Here is a 20,432-nt window from a genome sequence, read left to right as displayed (position 1 = left end):
CTGTGCAATTAGTCCATACTTGTCAGAGTAACCTAGGAACATTACTACAGTGCACTGTGCAATTAGTACATACTTGTCAGAGTAACCTAGGAACATTACTGCAATGCACTGTGCAATTAGTACATACTTGTCAGAGTAACCTAGGAACATTACTACAGTGCACTGTGCAATTAGTACATATTTGTCAGAGTAACCTAGGAACATTACTACAATGCACTGTGCAATTAGTACATACTTGTCAGAGTAACCTAGGAACATTACTGCAATGCACTGTGCAATTAGTACATACTTGTCAGAGTAACCTAGGCACATTACTGCAATGCACTGTGCAATTAGTACATACTTGTCAGAGTAACCTAGGAACATTACTGCAATGCACTGTGCAATTAGTACATACTTGTCAGAGTAACCTAGGAACATTACTGCAATGCACTGTGCAATTAGTCCATACTTGTCAGAGTAACCTAGGCACATTACTGCAATGCACTGTGCAATTAGTCCATACTTGTCAGAGTAACCTAGGAACATTACTACAGTGCACTGTGCAGTTAGTCCATACTTGTCAGAGTAACCTAGGCACATTACTGCAATGCACTGTGCAATTAGTCCATACTTGTCAGAGTAACCTAGGAACATTACTGCAATGCACTGTGCAATTAGTCCATACTTGTCAGAGTAACCTAGGCACATTACTACAGTGCACTGTGCAATTAGTACATACTTGTGCCAACACTACCAGTTTAATGAATCAGTTTTTAAATACATACCATAATTGCTTTTTAAGGAACTAGACTTAGATTGCAATCTGAGTCTGAGATGAGCCTCAGAATCAGTAGTGTTTGAGCAAGTGGGTGCCACAGTGGTGGAGCACTAAGCATGACACTATTACAGCTTGGGACGTTGGAGTTTGGAGTTCAATCCCAGCGTCCTCTGTGAGAAAGTTTGTACGTTCCTCCCATGTACACGTGGGTTTCCTCCGGGTGATCATGTTTCTTCCCACTGTCCAAAGATGTACTGGTTAGTAGGTTAATTGATCATTGTAAATAGTTCCTGGGATGAGGCTTGGGTTAAATCAGTGGGTTGTTGGGTGGCACAGCTTTGTGGGCCAGAAGGGCTTGTTTCACACTGTATAAATAAAAATAAAAATAAAGTGGACCTTGCTGGACTAGAACTACTTCCATGAACTACTGTCAGGGTGGTTAATTATCAAAGCTTAAGGCATGAGAAAGCCTGACGTAGGAAGTCTTTACCCCTGTACATCAATTGACATGTTTGTACAAACATCTGCTTATAGGATATTTTAGCACAAGACCATGCATTTGCCTCATTTGCAACTGGTCCAACCAACTCTCCAAAAAAAACAGTCTTATCTAGTACAAATTGCTTTTCATCATCAGTTTTTAAATCTGTGAAAAGTTAAAATTACATAAATGCATAACAAATTGTGCTACCTATTTTGAAAGTTTAGATATGCAAAATTTTGGTTACATCCCCATCAACCCTCACCAATTTTTACCTGGGTGCACCTTTAAAAGCATCCTATCCTGGTATAACAACTGCTCTGAATGTGACCAAACAAAGCCACAGAGAGTTGTGGACACAGCTCAGCATGCCATGGAAACCAGTTCCCCCTCAATGGACTCTCTATACTTCCCACTGCCTCAGTAAAGCAGCCAGTATAATCAAAGATCATACCCATCCCCAATGTTCTCTCTTGTCCCCTCTCCTATCAGGTGGAAATACAAAAACCCTGAAAGCACAAATCTCCAGCCTCAAAGGCAGCTCCCACCTTGCTGTTATTAGACTACTGTATGGTTCCCTAGTATGAACAGATGGATTCTCGACCTCACAATCTATTTCTTTATGATTTTGTGCCTTATTATCTGTCTACACAGCACTTCTCTCTGTAGCTGTTAGAATCTATTCTGCATCCTGTTACTGTTTTACCTTGTATTTGCTCAATGCACTGTGTAATGAATTGGTCCAAATGAACAGTGTGCAAGACAGCATTTCACTGTACTTTGAGATGCTTGACAATAATAAGCCAATTCAATCCCTAAACAAAAGCAAAACATGTAGAATGCTACTTAATTTGCATGGTGTACTACTTACTAAGTAAATTATTAGGCTTGACGCGATAATGAATACTTAAGTTGTTGAATATAACTAAGCAGTGTATATTCCAACCTACCATCTTCATAGCATAAAACATCTACTTATATTCACAACAGAATGGATTCCAGTTAATTGGGCCATCGGTTAATTGGGGCAGTCGCTTCTTTGGAACACCTCTTAAAGAACAAAAACTAATTGAGAAAATATGATGGGATTCCCTTTGTATATTTGGGACACCATGTTGCTTATCTGGGGCAGAAGACTATTGCCAAACAGGTTCTAATTAGTCAATCGCACTTGTGTGGCCATTAGATGCTAAAACATGCTTAGATCATACAGTTTTTAAGTAGCATCATTTGCGTGCATCTGTGTTCAAAAAGTGGTGATTTTTGTCACTGGTAGTTGATGAGAAATAAGCAGTAAGACAATTCAGAGCTGTGTTGCTCACTGCGGTTTCAAGCATTCAGGCTTAGAGATGCCAGAAGTGGCTAGGAGTGAAAATGAAACAATTTCACTACTTCAACAAGTTAGGGACTATGAAGATTTTGAAGGTATCGACAATCATCTTGAATGTTACAATGAAAATGAAGATTTGGAGGATGCAATTGCAAGAACATTGTATGAAGGCAGTGTATTATCTGCACTAGGTGTCTGTGTTAATTTTGTTCATTGTGTACATTGGATGAATTCCTCCATTGATAACTATTACAAACTAAAACAAAGTTTTATAGTACTGTAGTGCTGTTGGTAGTGTTCTAATTTGTTTTGTATTTCATATAAATACATAATTGGTTTCTCAGTTTGTTTTTAATAACTTTTTAACTATTTCCATGAAAAGTTGGTTAATTGGGGCAGCCGCTTAATTGGGCAAAAAACGTACTGGTTCCAATGTGTCCCAATTAACCAGAATCCATTGTAAGTGAAAAAGCAGTGCCAGCACGTATTCATGAACCACTACTAGTTATAGTTACTATTCATGGTCTGAATGCCAATATTTACTCAAATCAAAACTAAAATATTTGAGATTTAACATGTGTAGCTGATTCTATACCATAGTGATTTGAGTTCTGTTCTGTTTCGGAGGGGTCGCTTTTCTGTTGTGAAGAAATGTATCCAAAAATCGACTAAAAGGGAAGTGGCTGTGAAATTCATCAGCAAGAAAATGAAGAAGAAAGAGCAAGTGGCTCATGAGGCAGCTATCTTACTAAACTTGCAACATCCACAGTTTCCTGCAATATGTGACACATATGAGTTTCCTACTGGCTACATCTTAGTTCTTGAACTGTAAGTATCTCTTGTTGTATCTAAGCCATCATCATTTGGTAGGCAAACTATTATTTACATCAATGCTATTGAACTAATTTACATCATTACATATCCAGACTAGTTTCTCATAAATAATAGTTCTTCTCTAAATCGAACCAACTTTTCTGCTTCAATATCCCCATTACCTTTCTCCCTCCTTGTATATCCCTTATAGCAGGGGTTCCCAACCTGGGGTCCACAGACCTCTCAGTCAATGGTAAAGGTCCATGGCATAAAAACGGTTGGGAACCCCTGTTTTATAAGGAAATGATTCATGGGAGCCATGTTACCTGTGGTACTGTGCAAGCTCCCATTATTCATATTTAAGCCTGGGCAATGAGTGTTGGCTTGCGATTAGATAGATAGATAGATAGATAGATACTTTATTCATCCCCATGGGGAAATTCAACTTTTTTCCAATGTCCCATACACTTGTTGTAGCAAAACTAATTACATACAATACTTAACTCAGTAAAAAATATGATATACATCTAAATCACTATCTCAAAAAGCATTAATAATAGCTTTTAAAAAGTTCTTAAGTCCTGGCGGTAGAATTGTAAAGCCTAATGGCATTGGGGAGTATTGACCTCTTCATCTTGTCTGAGGAGCATTGCATCGATAGTAACCTGTCGCTGAAACTGCTTCTCTGTCTCTGGATGGTGCTATGTAGAGGATGTTCAGAGTTATCCATAATTGACCGTAGCCTACTCAGCGCCCTTCGCTCAGCTACCGATGTTAAACTCTCCAGTACTTTGCCCACGACAGAGCCCGCCTTCCTTACCAGCTTATTAAGACGTGAGGCGTCCCTCTTCTTAATGCTTCCTCCCCAACACGCCACCACAAAGAAGAGGGCGCTCTCCACAACTGACCTATAGAACATCTTCAGCATCTCACTACAGACATTGAATGACGCCAACCTTCTAAGGAAGTACAGTCGACTCTGTGCCTTCCTGCACAAGGCATCTGTGTTGGCAGTCCAGTCTAGCTTCTCGTCTAACTGTACTCCCAGATACTTGTAGGTCTTAACCTGCTCCACACATTCCACACATGGGGATTGGACCACCAGAGATAAATAGTGAAACCAACAGATTCATTCCCCCCAGTCTGGCAAGTGACACGGGATCACTGGCCATTTTTCATTTCTTTTTCTCCTCCATAGCCCAAAGACACTATAGCTAATAAACTTCTTGGGCTTCCAGCCGGGTACAGGTACCGATTATAACTGATGTTTCAATGACAAACTCTGCCGTCTTCATCAGGGATGAAGGGTATTCTAACTTCCACCATGTAGATAGAATTAGAAAATCCAGTACGGCCTGGAAATGCTCCCTACTTCTAAATAACTTGAGCATTTTAAAGTATATTTAAATACTTTGTGACTCAAAAGCATTACTTGTGCACAGTTACAACTGTTCGATCGAGATCTAAGTGTACTTATGGCAGCATCACCCCAGCAGTAGTGCTGAAAGGTCATGTTGCCCAAAGAGTTGTCACCAAATACTACCACTTGGAGAAAAATAGAATCATTTATTTGGTTGCCAGCAGGTTGGATTACATAGTTTCCCACAGCAACCTTACTGAGGCCAGCCTTCACGTTGTTACTGACTAACAAGAAGTCAAGAAGCTTTTTCTTCATTTTGTAAAGAACAAAGCCTTGGCAGTACAGATCATCTCTGCTAAAAAATATTCAGCGGGGAAGAGTTTTTGAGAGAAATCTGTTAGCTCATTATCCTCATCTGGGAAGAAGAGGATATGACCGGTGTCCTCAGTGATGCCATAAACATGACCATCTTCAGGAAGAGAGACAAGTACAATTGTTAACTGCAGAGGGGTTCCCCTATTGTCTACCACAGGGAACCTCATTGTCAGGATACCTCCTCAAACGCCTGCTTCCAGTATTCAAGATGTTCCATGAACCACAGTACAGGTTTTGCCCATACTGAGGCAGAGAGGGCAAGACCTTCACTGTGCCACAACTCCAAATACGTATTCAGCATTAGCAAGTCCTGTAAGGGTTAGATGAAAAGATAGTAAGTTTAGGGAATCCTGCTTCATAAAGGATGTTGGAAGTCTGTTCAGGGAAAGGAAGTGTTTGCCATGTATAGAATATTGATACTTGAGATTTAAAGGGGATATAGGAGAATATGTAAGAAAGGAATTAGGAGAGCTAAGAAGCCATGAAATGACTTTGGCAAGTAGGATTAAGGAAAATCCTAAAAACTTCTTTTAAGTATATTTGAAGCAAGAAGGTTGCTAAATAATGAATGAGTCCTTTTAAGACTTTAGGAATGTCGATGTACAGAGACCTTTGGGTGCAAGTGCGTAGTTCCCAGAAAGCAGTTCACATCTGAATAGGGTCGCGATAAAGGCATTTGGTGTATGATTTTCTCTACTAGATGTGGCATTGAGTATAAGAGTTGGAATGTCCTGTTGTAGTTGTACAGTTCTAATCACCATACTACAGGAAATATAGCTATAGAGAGAAGGCCAGAATGTTGCCTGTGAAGTAGAGCTGCAATTTTAAGGAGAGATTGGACAGCCTTGGTTTATTCTCACTGAAGTTTCTTCCTCCATCTGTCTTCCATTATTATGTGTTGGTAGATTAAGCTGATTGATCTTTTATTATAATTATCTCAATTTATGTTTTTCTTTATTATTTCATCCCTTTCTTCTACTGGTGCAATATTACTATGAATAAATACTGACTCCACCTCCCCTTTGTTTAACTATCAATCTTCTCTAATTATGTTTAATTTCTTGCCATGTTTTATCTGCATTCAATCATAGTAATCCTGACTGTATCTTGTTTCTTACAAAGCATGATTGCTTCTAATTGCCCTGTTTGGTAATTCCTTTTCCTTGTTTTGTTTAATTTTGGCCACATGTGTCTACATCCCAACCCCCTTCTTACTGGTACAAAGTCTTCACTACCTCTTCCCATTTAACCTTTCTGCTGTAATACAGATCCCATCTCAATTCAGGTTGACCCCAGCCTATTGATACAGTTCCTTACTGCCCCGACCTGGTACAACATAAAACCCTTCTTTCCCGTGTCTGCTCTTTATCCATGTGTATATTTACCTAATCTGTTTTCTTCCATCTAATTTGTATGTTGGATCTGCAGTCAATCAGGTTATTATCTTTGATATGATGCTTTATAATTTAGAATTCTTGTCTACTTTCAGCAGGATCTCCCCCCTGTTCCTAACTATGGAATTGCTCCCACATGGGTAATGGTAACAGATTTGCTTCCTCCCTTTCCAAGTCCCTCAACAACCTTGCACAGTTTTCCGACTAAATTGCCTTGGCTTGCATTGTGGCTGCAGTCTGTTTCCTAGTCCCACAGCTAGCAAGTGCATTCTTTCATGTAGGACCTCCTCAGCCTCTCATAAATACTTGCTATCTGGATCACTAACAACTATATCCTCCCTTTCATGAGCCTATGCTTTTTGTTGAGTTGTGATTTTTTTTTTTGGATAGAATTGTCAGAAATTCCTCTCCTGCCCCTGTGTGTCAAAGTGCCTTCAATTCAAATGACTTTGAGCAGGAGATATTCAGCATGGTGACATCCCCTGCAGCTTTATTGGATTGGAAATGTCCATAACCCCAACATACAGCGATCTATCACATACTTATACTTGTTAAATAGTATAATTTGTGATTAGAAATTTAAGACAATATTTTATGAAAACCAAGACTCACCCGCATATTTTGTACTTGCAATATTGCTCTTGGGCCTCCTAGTACTGTTTTCAAGCTCACAAATCTTACTCCCATATATAGAATTCTCACACTCCTGTCACATTTTAAAATGGTAAGTACCTTTTAGAAACCTTTTACAATTAAGTAATGGGCACAGTTTGAACTGCATCCAAATGTAAACATTATTAAATGATTTTTTTCTTTAAAGTTCAAAGTACATTTGTTATCAAAGTATACATACTATATACAACTTGATTTATTCATCTCCTTACAGGCAGCCTAACAGGAATTTTCCAAAGCTTCTTAAAAATATATTTTAATGTTAACTTGTTCATTTGGTGAGAAACAGGTACCCCTTCTTCTGACTGTCCTTGAAACATCACCCAAGTAGAGATATAATTACACTTCACACCGAATTCATTGCTTTCCACATACTAGTTTTGTAGTGGCATATTTAACAGCCAGGTATACTCAGGAATTATGTGTACAACATATTCATGGCACATCATTAAGGTAAAATATAATTAGTTTTTATCACAAACTCTATTAACTTTCCAATATCCTTCTTAGAATTTAAAAGCTTACTTTTAACATGAAGGTATTCTGTGTACATCTGTTCTTATTCTCAAAGCTTGGATAATGGTCGCTTGCTTGAATTTTTGGTAAATCAAGAAGAACATTTGGAAGAAAAAGTTGCCTTTTACATTCGGGACACGTTAGAAGCCCTACAATATCTGCATAACTGCAGAGTTGCTCATTTGGATTTAAAGGTAGGACTTTACTTAAAATAGAAAGACATAAATCAATATAACATTCGATCACAAGTCTCTATTGTTTTTGAAAATTTACTGAATATGTATTGAAACAGATGTTCTATTTTGAGTGAGAAATGCTTTTTAATTGATTTTTGGTACATAGATATCAGTGGCAAGGTTATTATTTACTGCCATCTCTAATTGCTCGGAAAGCTGATGCGCGCCTCCTTGAGTCACTGGAAACCTTCAGGTGGTATTCTGAGTTATCAAAACAACTGCTTATTAGCATAAACAGCAAATATCATTTCAAAATCTTAGCTGCTTATTGTTTCATATATTTAGCATCTTTAATTATAATTCTCATCTTTTTTGGTAATGCTCTCTTTCTTGATTTTTCAGACCATAATAGATGGTAAGTTACAAGAGCAGAATTAAGTCATTGAGACTGCTCCACTATTTCATCATGGCTGATCCATTTTCCCTCTCAACCCCAATCTCCTGCCTTGTCTCCATATCCCTTCATGCCCTGACTAATCAAGAATCTATCAACCTCTGCCTTAAAAATTCCCAATGGCTTGGCCTCCACAGACTCCACAGATTCACCACTCTCCGGCTAAAGAAATTCCTCATCTTCTCCATTCTATAAGGTCACTCCTCTATTCTGAGGCTGTGTCCTCTGGTCTTAGACTCCCCCCACCATCGGAAACATCCTCTCCACATTCACTCTTTTAACATTTGACAGTTTTCAATGAGGTTCCCCCCGCCATTCTTCTGAATTCCAGAGAATAGAGGCCCAGAGCCATCAAACACTCTTCATATGACAAGCCTTTCAATCCCAGAATCATTTTTGAACCCTCTCCAATGTCAGCACATCCTTTCTTAGATAAAGACACTAAATTTGTGCTAGTACCCAGTTCGATACTGATCAATATCCCTTTGGTGTAACATATTAATGCTGAAACAATGAATAGTTATAGAAAGATTGAATCAGTTTATGCATTTTTCATAAACCACTTGCAATTTTACTTCTCAAAATCATGTAACAAGCTGTGGAAACATAGAAGTAAGATGGGCAGAGACTACAGAAAGACTTGGAAAGGAAAGCATCAACATACTTGGTAATATAGCTAACCATAATGGGGTGGCTGGGTGGTTGTCCAGCTGCTGTCTGTCTTTCCTTTCACCCCAGAAATTCCATTCCTTTATGAATATCATATTGCAATAAAATCTACTATCCCTTATTTCAAAAACCTCTTTTCTCTCCTCCTCTTCTTTTACATTGAGAATCATAGGTATGAAGCCATTGTTTCCTATTAAACAACACTGGAATAAAATTCTGTTCTCCTAACCCTTACTCTCCCTACACTATCCCCATTCATAATGCTAACCCCTATTCTAATATCAGTCTTTCCTGTCACAATTTCTTGCAAAGATCTATTCCATCCTTCTTTGCCTAGCCCCCTTTCCATGTTCAAAGGCACTTACTGCCGTCCACACCTAGCTCCAATCCCTCAACCATCCTCTTACTAAATCATCAGCTCCCTCGCGTTCCAGTACCCATTTTGTCTCTCTGACCTTTGTTGCCCTCGTCCAACCCAGCGCCTCATTCAGTCAGTTTTACTAGTTTCTCAGACTTCTGCTTGCTTTGTCACCTATCACCTTAGTGTAGTGATATGAAATTTATAGGATAAAGTTCTTCCTGGCTGTAAGTGGCATTTTTCAGGACATTCATTATAGAAAACCCCCAAGCAAGCTGAGTAATTAGAGTCAAGGAAATGGTTTTCACCTTGTACACAGCTTGCAAACATGCTTTCCCTTAAATAAAAAAAGGTTACATCTGCACTGAGAATAATAGGTTGTGGATGAGTTGTAAATTATAGGATTTAATGCTCCACAACAGCACTGAATTGAACAGGCTTGAACACAGTAATTTGTATATTGTTAAGGTCTAAGTAAACAATGTACGTGACACTGTTAACAATTATTTTCCGTTCTCTCAGCCTGAAAATCTGCTGATTGACCTTCACACACCTGTGCCACGTGTCAAGCTCATAGATCTAGGCGATGCTGTTCAAATCACAACTTATTACTATGTACATCAGTTGTTAGGAAATCCTGAATTTGCAGCTCCTGAAATAATTCAGGGAACACCGGTTTCATTAAGTACAGACATCTGGAGTCTTGGAGTCCTGACATATGTGATGTTAAGTGGAGTATCTCCCTTCTTGGATGAGAGCCTGGAGGAGACCTGCATGAACATATGTCGAAGGGATTTCAGTTTTCCTGATGAATATTTCCAGGGAGTCAGCTACATTGCCAGAGACTTCATAAGGGCTCTGCTTCAGGGAGACTTTCGCTGGAGACCCACGGCCGCCACTTGTTTACAAAATCCATGGTTGCATCCTCAAAATGACTGTTACTCTACAACCCCACTGGATACCTCGCGATTAGCCTTATTTATTGAGCGGCGGAGGCATCAGAATGATGTGCGACCTGTCAGCAATGTGAAAGGCTTCTTACCTGGCAATCTTGGATCAAGGATGTGAAGCATTAGTAACTTTTAAATACTCAGTCACTAACAGGAAAAACAGCGTCACTCTATGTGCAGCTGGAAGAGTGATGCTAAGAATACTCTTAAGTATATTTAAACAGGTATACATTACAGTAAAATCATGTATTTCTGATGTTTCATCCTTATAAATGCACAACAAAGTAGATCAACAAATTTTGATCTGTTTACTTTAGACTGAGTGCAAAAGGTTTACTCTTTTTGAGAGATGAATATGGAGCATTAAAGAGAAATGAGTTTCATATAGCGTATACAACAGCAAAATTAAAACACTTGACACTTCACACGCCGGATGTTCAATACCAAATGTCAAGAAAATGGAAAAAAATGCAAAAGTAATCATACTTAAGTGAAATTTGAACTATCTGGGTTTACTAAAACAATTATCTTGCGGTCTTTTAAGGAAGAGCAATCTGTAAAGTTCCACCTGAGGAATCTCACTGACAGCTGTGCAATTCAGCAAACATCGGGCAAATATTTTTCATTCCTGTGAAACAGTGTTCCATAGTCTCCTGAAATATAGGGCTGGTAACATTACCTCCTCTAGCAGCACATGTTCATACAGTAGAAAATGTAAATTTGCTAAATATCGTCAAGGAAAGAAAGAAATCTTCTCCTGGGAACATGAGAATATTCCCATATGGGAATTTGACTCTTAGCCAAAATACCGTCCCTTTATACGTGGGGTTAGATGGTGAGCCTTGGCAGGTCGACATTCATGCGCTCATTGATATCCACCTTCAAGGACCTCAGTTATAATCAAAAGACAACAATCATGGCAGGATCCATTGCAAATTCCTCTTACATTCCTCCCTACCTCATGTTATCTACACTCCACCGTGCTTTGCATCTATTAATTTGATGATGATCATTGAAACTGACACTTTAATGTTCTAGATTAGGTAAACTAGACCTGTACTGTCTTAAATTTAGAGGAATATGAGATAACCTCCTTGAACTATGTGAAGTTCTTTTGGGGTTTTACAGGGTAGATGTGGAATTGATGTTTCCCCTTGCTAAGGGACTTAGAACCAGGATTAACAATCACAAAATAAGGAGTCAGCCATTCAGGATTTGAATACAAAGAAATTTCTTCAACAGGCATCAGTGAACTTTTGTTCAGTGTAGAACAGTCGCACAAATCAGCTACGATGTCACTGAATGGCAGATCAAGCATGAGAGGTAAAATGGCACATACCTACTTGTATTTCTTTTGTTATGAGTGGCTAAGCAGCTCACTAAGTGCCATGCCTTTAACTCGCTGAGCATTAAGGTAGTTTAGAAAACATACCACACGGTTTTCTGAAAACTGCCTCGGCATTTCGAATCAGATTTAACTATAGTAACAATGCTGTTCGATCTATGCCTTAGGTTAATTTTCATGAATGTTATTTAATATTAGTAAGACAAAAAATGCACAAGGTTGCTCAATTTAAATAAGCTTGAAATTATGTTAGATGTGTGTACCAGTCGCCTGTTTTAACCGTAAAAGCAAAAGCTCATTTGCCGTCTGTCTCAGGTTTACCACTGCTGTTTACAACAGCCTTCATAAATCTGTACCATTCTGTACTTCCATTTCCCTTTAATTTCTGTGAGCATGGCTATTCTAAAGTAAATGTAAAGTTAACTTACCCACTAGAATATGTTTAGGGATATTCCAATATGAATTCTTGGCAAACTGAACTAATCTCAGCTGAAAGAACTAATGGTGGTGCTCCCCCTTCCCAAAGTATCCTCCAGTCACACCTCAGCTGGCAATATTGATCTTTAGTGATGCTACAAAAGGCAACTTCTGCTGAAACCATTGTACGTTTCCCCGATATGCAAAAGCAGTAATTAAAAACAGGTAACTGTCACTTGTTTGCAGGCTCATGTCTACACGACAGTTATAGTCTCAATATTTATTTTCATTTTTACTTCAATTGCTGCCAAATCAGAAGAAAAGAAGCCGAATAAAGATGCCTTTGAGGTCATCCAAAGGTTTTCCTAACTTTTGTTCCCATCCATAAAAACCAAGTTATTTTCAGTTTTCCTTCTCCATCTCTCACATGTTTCTTGACATGAGAGTACATTTGCTGGCTGTGTAAATTGAATAGTCCACAATTAGAGAAAGGATCCAGTGCTTTCCCAGTGTTTATGACGCAGAAATCCTTCTCAAGCTTCCAGAAGCTCCAGGAGTCTATTTTAACCAGTATTTCAATGACAAACACCGCTATCCCTGATGAAAGTGGCAGAGTTTGTCATCAAAATGTCGGTTAAAATCATAATCTGGACTCAGCTGGAAGCCCAAGAAGAGTTTATGAACCCACAATTAGTATTAAATTTTAATAAGGATTTGCAAGGATTTTGATCAATGAGAATTGGTACAGCCATAGACTTAAATCATCTCCAATAAACATTGGCCTTAATGGTATAGTAAGAGTAACAGAGTGGTTATCAGTGTTCTTAAGGGGAAAGTGTCTTTAAGTTGAATGCAATAAACAGGAAGTTGCTGTCTGTGTTGTCCCAATCCCCAACAGGCTTTGAACCCAAAAATATCTTGCCAAGTGACTTGATGTTCTCCTACATGAACAGTGTGAAATAATGGTATTTACTGACTAAGTAGTTACAAAACATATCAAAAAAGTTGGGTGCTTATACTGTATGTTCAAATGTAAGAGCATGTTAATGATATGGTCAGTTTTAATTAATGTCAAGCAACTGGCACTGAAAATTTACTTTTAGAAGTGTGCCATCTTGCTTTACTTTTTTATAATTCAGTTTTCAGGATGTGGACATTGCCACCAAAGCCAATATTTATTTATTGCCCATCCTGCATTTCCCATTAACAAGTACATAATGGTAAGCCATTGTCTTAGACCACAGGAATCGTTCTGATTAAGGACCTCCCGTAATGTAGTTGGGTAGGAATTCCGAAATTTAGACGCTGAAGGAATGGCAAGATATTTTAAGTTAATTATTGTTGGAAATATACATTTCTTTTGCTTTGTGAATTATCTTTCTTTGTCTTTCTGTCCTTCACTTTATTTCATTTTTATGCAGTACCCCATATTGAATTATAAATGTTATTTCTGGGTTTATATGCAAAGTTTCAGCAACCTGATTGGTCAAGGAGATGTTTAAGGTGCTTTCGCTAGATGCTTGGTAGAGCACGATGTAGCCTCACTAATAATAGCTTCTATCAAGTGTAATGTTGATTCACTGATGACAGGAAAATTCAGAGTTCTACATATAATTCTTTATTGCACAGATGGAGTTAATCCTGCAGTATTGCCATATAATTCTGTAAACAGGATCACATACATTTTTAACACCAGATCTAAATTGATATTGGGGTGGATTAATTTTGCATACCAGAAAATATGTTAACTATTATATTTCTTTATTAAGTTCAATTTTAGAATGAATGTTCAGAATTGCTCATAAAATCTTTGTTTATCCACCAAAATATCTGTATTTTGTTTACAACATAACTGCAATTGAAATGTAAAGCTCTTTGTTAGAGTCATGATATGACACTATGTTAAAAAACATTTCTCATATTATTTAGATACCAGGTAGATTAAGCCAGATTCCTTTGGTTTGTCAAGTTTATCCACATTAGTTGAAATACAAGGTAGAAAGATAATGGGCGTAACTTTCAGTCAGTGCAGAGTTCGATATTCTCAATTTGGTCACTGTTGGCCGAACTATAATTGATCTGAACGTTCCTGTGTTAGAAAGAAGGTTTGCCAACTCTGAGTATTCTGTCAACAACTTATTGATTGTTCCTGGATATATTCTTATTTTGGATATTGCAAGGGAAGGGAGGACTTCATGGTTGTAATGCTCTGTAGAAGTAGCCAGCCAGGTCCCGTGATGATACTAACGTAAAAGTGAAAATAAACTTGTAAAGAAATTGAAAGCAGTAGACTTCTCATCTGCCTGTAATTAAATTCAGGTGTATTCAAATTTCAAAGAAAAGAAGAACCAAATTGCTTTGTGTGCCAAAGCAATTCAAGGGCACCTGACATTTTAGAAGAGTTTGAAAAATGGACAAGGTATAATTGTATCACAATTATATAACACAAGATATAGCTCATTTTTTTCACATTACACCAACACAATTTCTCCATGTTTTATTATATTGATCTTATTTTTCATCTAATAGCATGAGCACAAATATTTCTCACTCTAAGAACATTAGCACAAATATTTCCTACCATATACTAAACTAACATCGTAGATTGTGATATATTTTTAACACCAGAGATAAAATGTAGTGTTGAATCTTATGATAGTTTGAAAATTTGGAAGGAGATGTTTACATTGTAAATAGTGAACAAAGCACATAATGACTTGAGTAGAAAATATGTACTCTGGTTGACTTCAGCATAATTTAATAACCATGATATTTGTGGAGTTTAGCTAATCTTACTAGCACAAGACATACCTACTATGAACAGAAAGTTGAGGTAAAAGAGAATGCAGATGCTGAAACTTGGAGCTGCAGGATATCTGATGCAGGGTATCAGCTCAAAACTACTGTCCGCACACAACGCTGCCTGACTCAGAGTTCCTCTGCAGTTTGTTTTTTGCTGTGAAAACAAAGTTAACATGTTGCAGAATCTATAATGAGTTTGCATATTTTACATCGGCAAAAGCTGAAAAACATAAAAGAAAGCAATTTAAATGGTGTGTAAAAATTGTGTCCTTTAGAGTTGATTGTACAGAAGAATCATAGAAATTTACAGTAAGGAAGAGAGCATTTGTCTCCATGTCCAGGTGAGCCAAAAGTGGAGCTATTCTGGTTTCCTCCACTTCCCTACTCTTAGTCCGTAGCATGGTAGGTTAAGGTTCTCCAGGTGATACTGAAGAAATCTTGTAGGTTAAATCAGATTTCTGCCCTTCACCATGCTTTCAGGCAGTAAGTTCCAGATTTCCTCCCTCCTCTTTCCTACCCCCTCCCTTTTCTTCAGGGGAAATTATTCTGGCTCAACATTCCTCAAGTTCTTTTAAGACAATGCAAGTTTCCTGGTCATCAATTTCTCTGCTAAGGGAAATATATCATTCTGGTTCCCATTCATAATAGTTTCATAATTTTATACAATTTAATTCAGTCACTCCTCTGCCCCACAGAAAGCAAACCCAGCCTCCTCGGCATTTCCCTGTAATCATAGATCTCCAGCCTGGTGATATCTTCATGACTATCTTCTCCAGCACCTCTGGTGCTGTCACATCCTTCCTGTAGTGAAATGACCCAGAGCTGTATGATATGCTGGTGATGACCTGACTAGCATTTCATAAAATTCTAGGTTAAAATTTGAAAATTTTATCCAGCAGTGATAGGCAGCATCTGTTGACCAGAGCAACAGAGTTAATGTTCCAGGTCATCAGAAATGGGAAAAGATTATCTTTACCCAGGATATTATTCCATAGATACAGCCTAAAACTGTTGGGTTAGTCTACCATTGTTTTTTTTAAGCTTAATCTTGTTCTTTTATTCCATTTATGACTGACTATGGCAAGTGTCCTGTATGCCACCATAACCACTGTATCTACCTATCCCCTACCTTCAGAGATTTTTGTTCATGTACTTTCAGTTCCTTCACGTTCTCTGTTTCTGGGTATCCCATCTTTCATTGTGTATTCAATTGCCTTGTTTGCCCTTCCAAATAGGTTATCCCAAAATTCTTCAGCTGAATTTTATTTGCCAGTTTTGTACTTAGTTTACTGACATCTCCCTGCAACCTTGAACATACTTGCATGCCATCAATCATAATGTTGGTGTTATCATCAGATTTTTAATCAATGTTCTTAATGCCAGTGTTTAAGTTTCTTAAGATAAATCATTGAGATGTGTGGAACCTTCCAGCCTTCCAATCACTGAAAATTATCTCTGATTTTCTCTCACTGAGCTCATTTTTAATTCAGTCACCACTTTTACTTGGGTACAATAGGCTTTTACTTTCCATGATAGTTTGCTATGTAGATTCTGTAAAATGTCTTGCTAAAGTCATACAGACTTTATACAGACTCCTCTCATTGACGTTCATGATTATAACTCATCAACTACAATCTGACAATCTGAAATGTTCATTTTATTTCTCTTTTCCCAGACAATGCCTGAATATTTCTAACATTTTCTGACATAAGCTTTACGTTTTCTGTTTTCAGATTTCTAGCATCTGATTTTTCTTATTCCCTCGAATACATGCTGACTGTCCTTAATGAATCTGCACCCCCCTAAATGAAGATAAATTCTGTTCCTCAGAATGTTTTGCTATTAATTTTCCCATCACAATTATTGATCTAAGTTGCCTAGATCTCTCCCTTTCCACTGTTTTAAACAATCGTACCACATTAGTTCTATCCTCAGCACCACATGCATAGCCAAACAAGTTTGGGAAGTGAGAGGCATCAATGGTATTTCTTCACTTGCATCTTTTAAAAGTCTGAGATGCATTTTATCCAGCTTCAAAATTTGTCTACCTTTAAATATATTAAACCCCATAATAATCCCCTCTCTCGGTTTATTATTTCATATCATTCATGCTATTTTTCTTAATGTCACTGTCTATTAAATTCACCTCTTCATATGCACAGTTTTTATTTGGAACTAAATATATATTTTTTTTATGTACCATAATTCCATGATACATAGCAGCAGAATTAGGCCATTCAGCCCATTGAGTCCGCTCCGCCATTCCATCATGACTGATCCCGGATCCCATTCAACCCCATACACCTGCTCTCTCACCATATCCCTTGATGCCCCTTAATTCATATACAGACTACCATTTTGGTCTTTGTTATCCTTTTTCCTTGGTAATTAACTTTTATAAAACTTGGTGTTTTCTTGACTTCTCCTGCCAATATTTATCTGCTTCCTCCATATTTGCCTGTTTCCACACTGGAGGTGTAAACAGCCACAGATTATTTTTTTGATGGACATAGGATTTTATGGCAGAACAATATGTTTATTTATGATCTGCAGAGTTTACAGTGAAGTCACATACTCTTAAATCAACAGGAAGAGACTTCATGCAAGGAAGAAAAGTTTTTTTATTCAATTGCCAATCCTCCTGTTCAGTTCCATACATCACAATAAGGGACACTGTGGGAAGAGTGAGCTGGAACAACATATATTAGGCAAATATTGGAACATCTATACTATTTCAACAGATGCAGTTTGGTTGACAACTTAAGCTCTTGCCCTAGACGTATGAGGGGCTAACTGATATTCATATCTCAAGGGTGCAGTAACTGTTGGGATTCTAACTGCCAGAAGCAAAGTCATCATACTGTATTGGCCTCATTGGAGAAATCCAGCATTTCAAACTAAGAGCCCCAGAAAGGTGCCAAAAAGGTAAAATATTCCCATCCAAGTCCCACAGCAGAATTACTGGGCCTTCCCTGCAGATTTCCATGTGGTCTCACTCCCACTTTATCTACTTTGATGAGATACTTCAGGCCCATGATTATGGCCTCCTGCTGGCGTAATGTCACTGAAGGTGGTATTGAGCCCAGTCTATTTAAATGACTTGACCCCTAGTATCAAAATGCCATGTTGAATTTTACTCCTCACTTTCCAGAAATAAAATTAGGATTTAGATTTCTGTCATTGCAGTTTAGATTAACCACGTGAACTGGATGTTTCGTTCTAAATTTAAATTTATTTTTTCAGATAGGGGGATGTAACTTAATGAAATGTGAGAAAACAATGGAGTTCCACTTTTTAAAAAAACTGTCTATCTCAGCACTAAGGATAACAAATCCCACCATTTTTACACATATATAGGACTAAAATGTATTACCCCACAATGTAATCCTTTTGCCATTGTTTTGTTGCTTTTAAACAGTTCCTTCAATTTTCTGAGATAACAATGGCCGAAACGTTCAAAATTTATTCTCCTTCTCAATCCGACCGGAATTGATTTTAATCCTTACTACAACGGCAGCGTGATACTTCAGTTAGCGGCAGCCCAATTAAAATTAGATTAACAAAAGGGACTTCCATTCATCTTCTGTTGATAGATTTCATGCTAACATTTTAACCTATCACATTAATGACCCATAAAAATTTAGCCATTTCTGAACCCTCTGCTGAACAAACCAATAAGGTTTTTTGTCTACATCTATTTATAAAATTCAATGTTTACCAACATAACTTCTGCCTTTTTTTGTTATTTGAAATTTTTAGTGTGTTATCATGATCTTCATATTTTTTCATCTCATTTTAAAATGATTCTCCAGTACTGAAATTGCTACGTTGTAGGTCTTATTGTGTGTTATTTTTAATCCCCTTTAATTATAATCTATTGATGTTTGAGTAACCATGGCATATGTTTTAACATTTTCAAAAATACCATTTCCCTTCACTTTACAAATTTCAATTCAGTCACTGCACTAAAAATGACTATAATCAATCTCATATATTTAATGCCCTTTTCACATGATGTATACCTACCCATGCCCTTAATTGCAATAATACTTTACAACCATTTAAATAGTTGGAATGAAATCCAATTTATTGTTGAGATACCTGAAGGACAAGTCACCATTTGTAATGGGTACATTTTACAAATGTGTGGAATGTTGTCACTCCTTTATGAATGTGTTGATTATGTTAATTAGTCTCTATCCATTTACAGACTTGTAACATAACGTTTTGCTTGGTATATATTTCTCACTAATTCTGTACAATTAGTGTTAGTAAACGATCCAACAAAGGAAAGCATTTCTAATGTTGACTTTTGAGGCAGTAATGACTTATTTTTACATTAAAGAATTTAACAAGTATACATACAGCTTTACAGCCTTAAAGTGTCTCAATCGTTTGCCTCAGCACTATTCCATGTTAGCCTTTTATTGATCAAGCGTTGTTGCATATTTTTACAATTAAATGTTATATAAAGTCTGGTGTATATATTTTAATTTTGTTTTACAGAGGTAAATATGTTGTAATTTTTTGTAAGTGGAACAGGAACATTTTAGTAATTGCAATGATTCATTTAACTTGTAAGAACTGGCAAACTGTATATGCTTACTGTAAATTTGAGATTGCATGCAACATCCTGTATCTCGTACTATACAATCCAATTGGAGGATTTGAACATAATAAAAATTAGAATATTTCATATGGTATTGCTTTGATTTTGATAATGTTTGCAAAAAATCCCCCAAAAAAACTTTACTGTTTCTTTTGCTGGCTACCTGTTATTAAATATTTAATACAATATTAAATGCTTGGTTTCTAAATGTATCAGTCTTTTTTTCATTTTGCTTAAATAGTGATTCATTTCTGGAGTACTGGCATATTTTATCATTTTGAAGCTTTGGGATCAAGAAGAAGTTTGTCCATATCTTTGTCAAAATTACTTGTTGCTTATACGTGACATATATTCCACCAATACTGACTATCGGGATATTACCCTTTTTGTACTGCAGCTTAGATTAAAACAGATGAAAGATTTTTAATAAATTGTAAAGGTTAAGTGGGAAAATCTTTTGGTGGCCTGCAGTTCATGAACCAATCAAAAACCAATCAAACAATTGACCCTGAGCTGTGCTCAACTTGATCATTACAGCTACAGCAATAATAAGACTTTGAGAAAGGAACTTGATTAGTGTTGAAAATGAGTTGGAATTTTATTTTAGATTGCTGACTCTTAAATCCAGTTTGGGTGAGATTTGCTTGCCAGTCCTGCAGAATGAATGACAATTTTATGAGAAAGGATAAAACAGAATGAATGGGCATTATCTATTTAACTTTGGAGGGGTAGAGCGCAGCTTTGATAGAGGCCAAGGTCTCTATTAGCTGATATTTGTTGTTTGGCTTTAAACATGAAGTTGGTAAGCCTGAGGGGGAAGAGAGGCTAATTTAGAGAAAATAAATGCAGTAGAATCCTGTTTTGATAATAAGCATAGTGCACAATGTGAGATGGCATGTGACACTCTTGTGCAGAGGATAATTGGCATCATGAGGCAGCTCCAATCCAGGA

At 37.2% G+C, this 20,432-nt stretch overlaps 1 protein-coding gene across 1 annotated transcript in view; it reads left to right on the top strand.

The window, feature by feature from the left end:
- The window catches only part of LOC140728501 (kalirin), a 723,603-nt gene extending 703,965 nt beyond the window's left edge, over window positions 1-19,638 (top strand). Inside the window, exons 58-60 of the mRNA XM_073047309.1 lie at window positions 3,199-3,399; window positions 7,757-7,895; window positions 9,881-19,638. Of these exons, the coding sequence (XP_072903410.1) occupies window positions 3,199-3,399; window positions 7,757-7,895; window positions 9,881-10,426 (886 nt within the window). The 3' untranslated portion in view covers window positions 10,427-19,638. The remainder of the gene's footprint in view (window positions 1-3,198; window positions 3,400-7,756; window positions 7,896-9,880) is intronic.
- Window positions 19,639-20,432: the final 794 nt, after the last annotated feature.

The sequence above is a fragment of the Hemitrygon akajei genome, chromosome 5, assembly GCF_048418815.1.
Source record: "Hemitrygon akajei chromosome 5, sHemAka1.3, whole genome shotgun sequence".
Classification (NCBI taxonomy): Eukaryota; Metazoa; Chordata; class Chondrichthyes; order Myliobatiformes; family Dasyatidae; genus Hemitrygon; species Hemitrygon akajei.
Note: the sequence above shows the minus strand (reverse complement) of the source record. Positions and strands in the feature narration are given on the sequence as shown.